Below are 1,515 nucleotides of genomic sequence, written 5' to 3'. Positions count from 1 at the left end.
TTTTTTTTTTTTTTTTTGGTAATGTTTGCTTTTGAGGACTAGGCCATAAATTCTTTGTCAAGGCCAATGTCTAGAAGAGTTTTTCCTATGGTTTCTTCTAGGATTTTTATAGTTTCAGATCTTATGTTGAAGTCTTTAATTCATCTTGTGTTAATTTTTGTATATGGTGAAAGCTATGGGTCCAATTTCACTCTTAGGAATATGATTATCCAATTTTCCATATGGGTGTTTAGCCCAACACCATTTATTGAATGGAGTGTCATTTCCCTATCATATATTTTTGCTGACTTTGTTGAAGATCAGTTGGTTGTAGGTATGTGGCTTTATTTCTGGATTCTCTGTTCTGTTCCATTAATCTAGGTTTATACCAGTACCATCCTGTTTTGGTTACTATAGCCTTGTAGTATAATTTGAAGTCAGGCAATATGATGCACCTAACTTTGTTCTTTTCACTTAGGATTTGTTGTAAAACCAATTCTTTATGGGCTATATAAATCAAATAAAATTTTATATCTAAGCAAGTCCTCCAGATTCCTGACCAGGCAAGTAATCCAGTAGCTTGGCAGATTAGGAACAGTAATATGCAAACAGTGAGGGATGCGTAAATCAAGACTGTCATTGTGAATAGAATGATTTGGAAGTTGGGGGTTCAAATAGCTTCATGATAGTTATAGTGAATAACAATGTCAGCTTTAGTATTATTCTAATATTGTACTTGGGTAATGCTAATAGGGTTTGATGGAATACAATGAACACTTTCCAAACAGCTGTATGCTTTCCCAACAAAGGAACTCTATCTCAGAGCAGACTGATATATCATTTCAATGGAAGATTTTAATCAATCCTTTTGTTTTCCCTTTTAGGATATATTTAAATTTGCAAGAACTTCTCCTGTCCCAAGACAAAAGAGGTCCATTGTGGTATCTCCCATTTTAATTCCAGAGAATCAGAGACAGCCTTTCCCAAGAGATGTTGGCAAGGTAAGTCAGGCAAAAAACAAATTACAAAAATGTGTTTTTTATGAAAAAATGAACGCACAGGAAGCAGAGTGAGTATGACTGTCTTGGTGACAAGCTGGAATTAGTCTTCATACCTCTATGATAAGAGACCAAATGGTTTTGTCATAAAAAGAATGTTGGAAGATCATTCATACACAAAAGAGGAAATTTGAAAGAACCAGTAACACTTTTGAATATTATGGAGATCAACATGGTAGATGATGTTGAAATTACGTAGGAAGATGTCATTGGTTGAGAAATAAGGCTCATTGTTTTTATAGATTATATTCAGGTGATCACCAGATAGGGCCTCCTAGGATGGCGGTTTGTTGATATGTGGCCTTCATTGAGATCCTCCTTTTCAAATATCTAGGTCCAAGCATATCACTGGGTTAGTTTTCCAAAAACTAAACCTGATCAAGGGAGTAAAATCATCCTAACCAGATCCAGAACCAGATGTGGAAAACACTGTCCCATGAATCAGAACAATAGCTTTTCCAGGAAGAAATAGTCACCG

The 1,515-nt window shown here is 35.2% G+C and overlaps 1 protein-coding gene across 1 annotated transcript in view; it reads left to right on the top strand.

Annotated features, from left to right (window-relative positions):
• LOC105546816 overlaps nucleotides 1-1,515 on the top strand; it is a 540,685-nt gene that overhangs the window by 522,648 nt on the left and 16,522 nt on the right. The window contains exon 5 of the mRNA XM_011990116.1: nucleotides 864-1,048. Within this exon, the coding sequence (XP_011845506.1) occupies nucleotides 864-1,048 (185 nt within the window). The remainder of the gene's footprint in view (nucleotides 1-863; nucleotides 1,049-1,515) is intronic.

Source organism: Mandrillus leucophaeus, unplaced genomic scaffold, assembly GCF_000951045.1.
Source record: "Mandrillus leucophaeus isolate KB7577 unplaced genomic scaffold, Mleu.le_1.0 Scaffold37, whole genome shotgun sequence".
NCBI classification, from domain to species: Eukaryota; Metazoa; Chordata; class Mammalia; order Primates; family Cercopithecidae; genus Mandrillus; species Mandrillus leucophaeus.
Note: the sequence above shows the minus strand (reverse complement) of the source record. Positions and strands in the feature narration are given on the sequence as shown.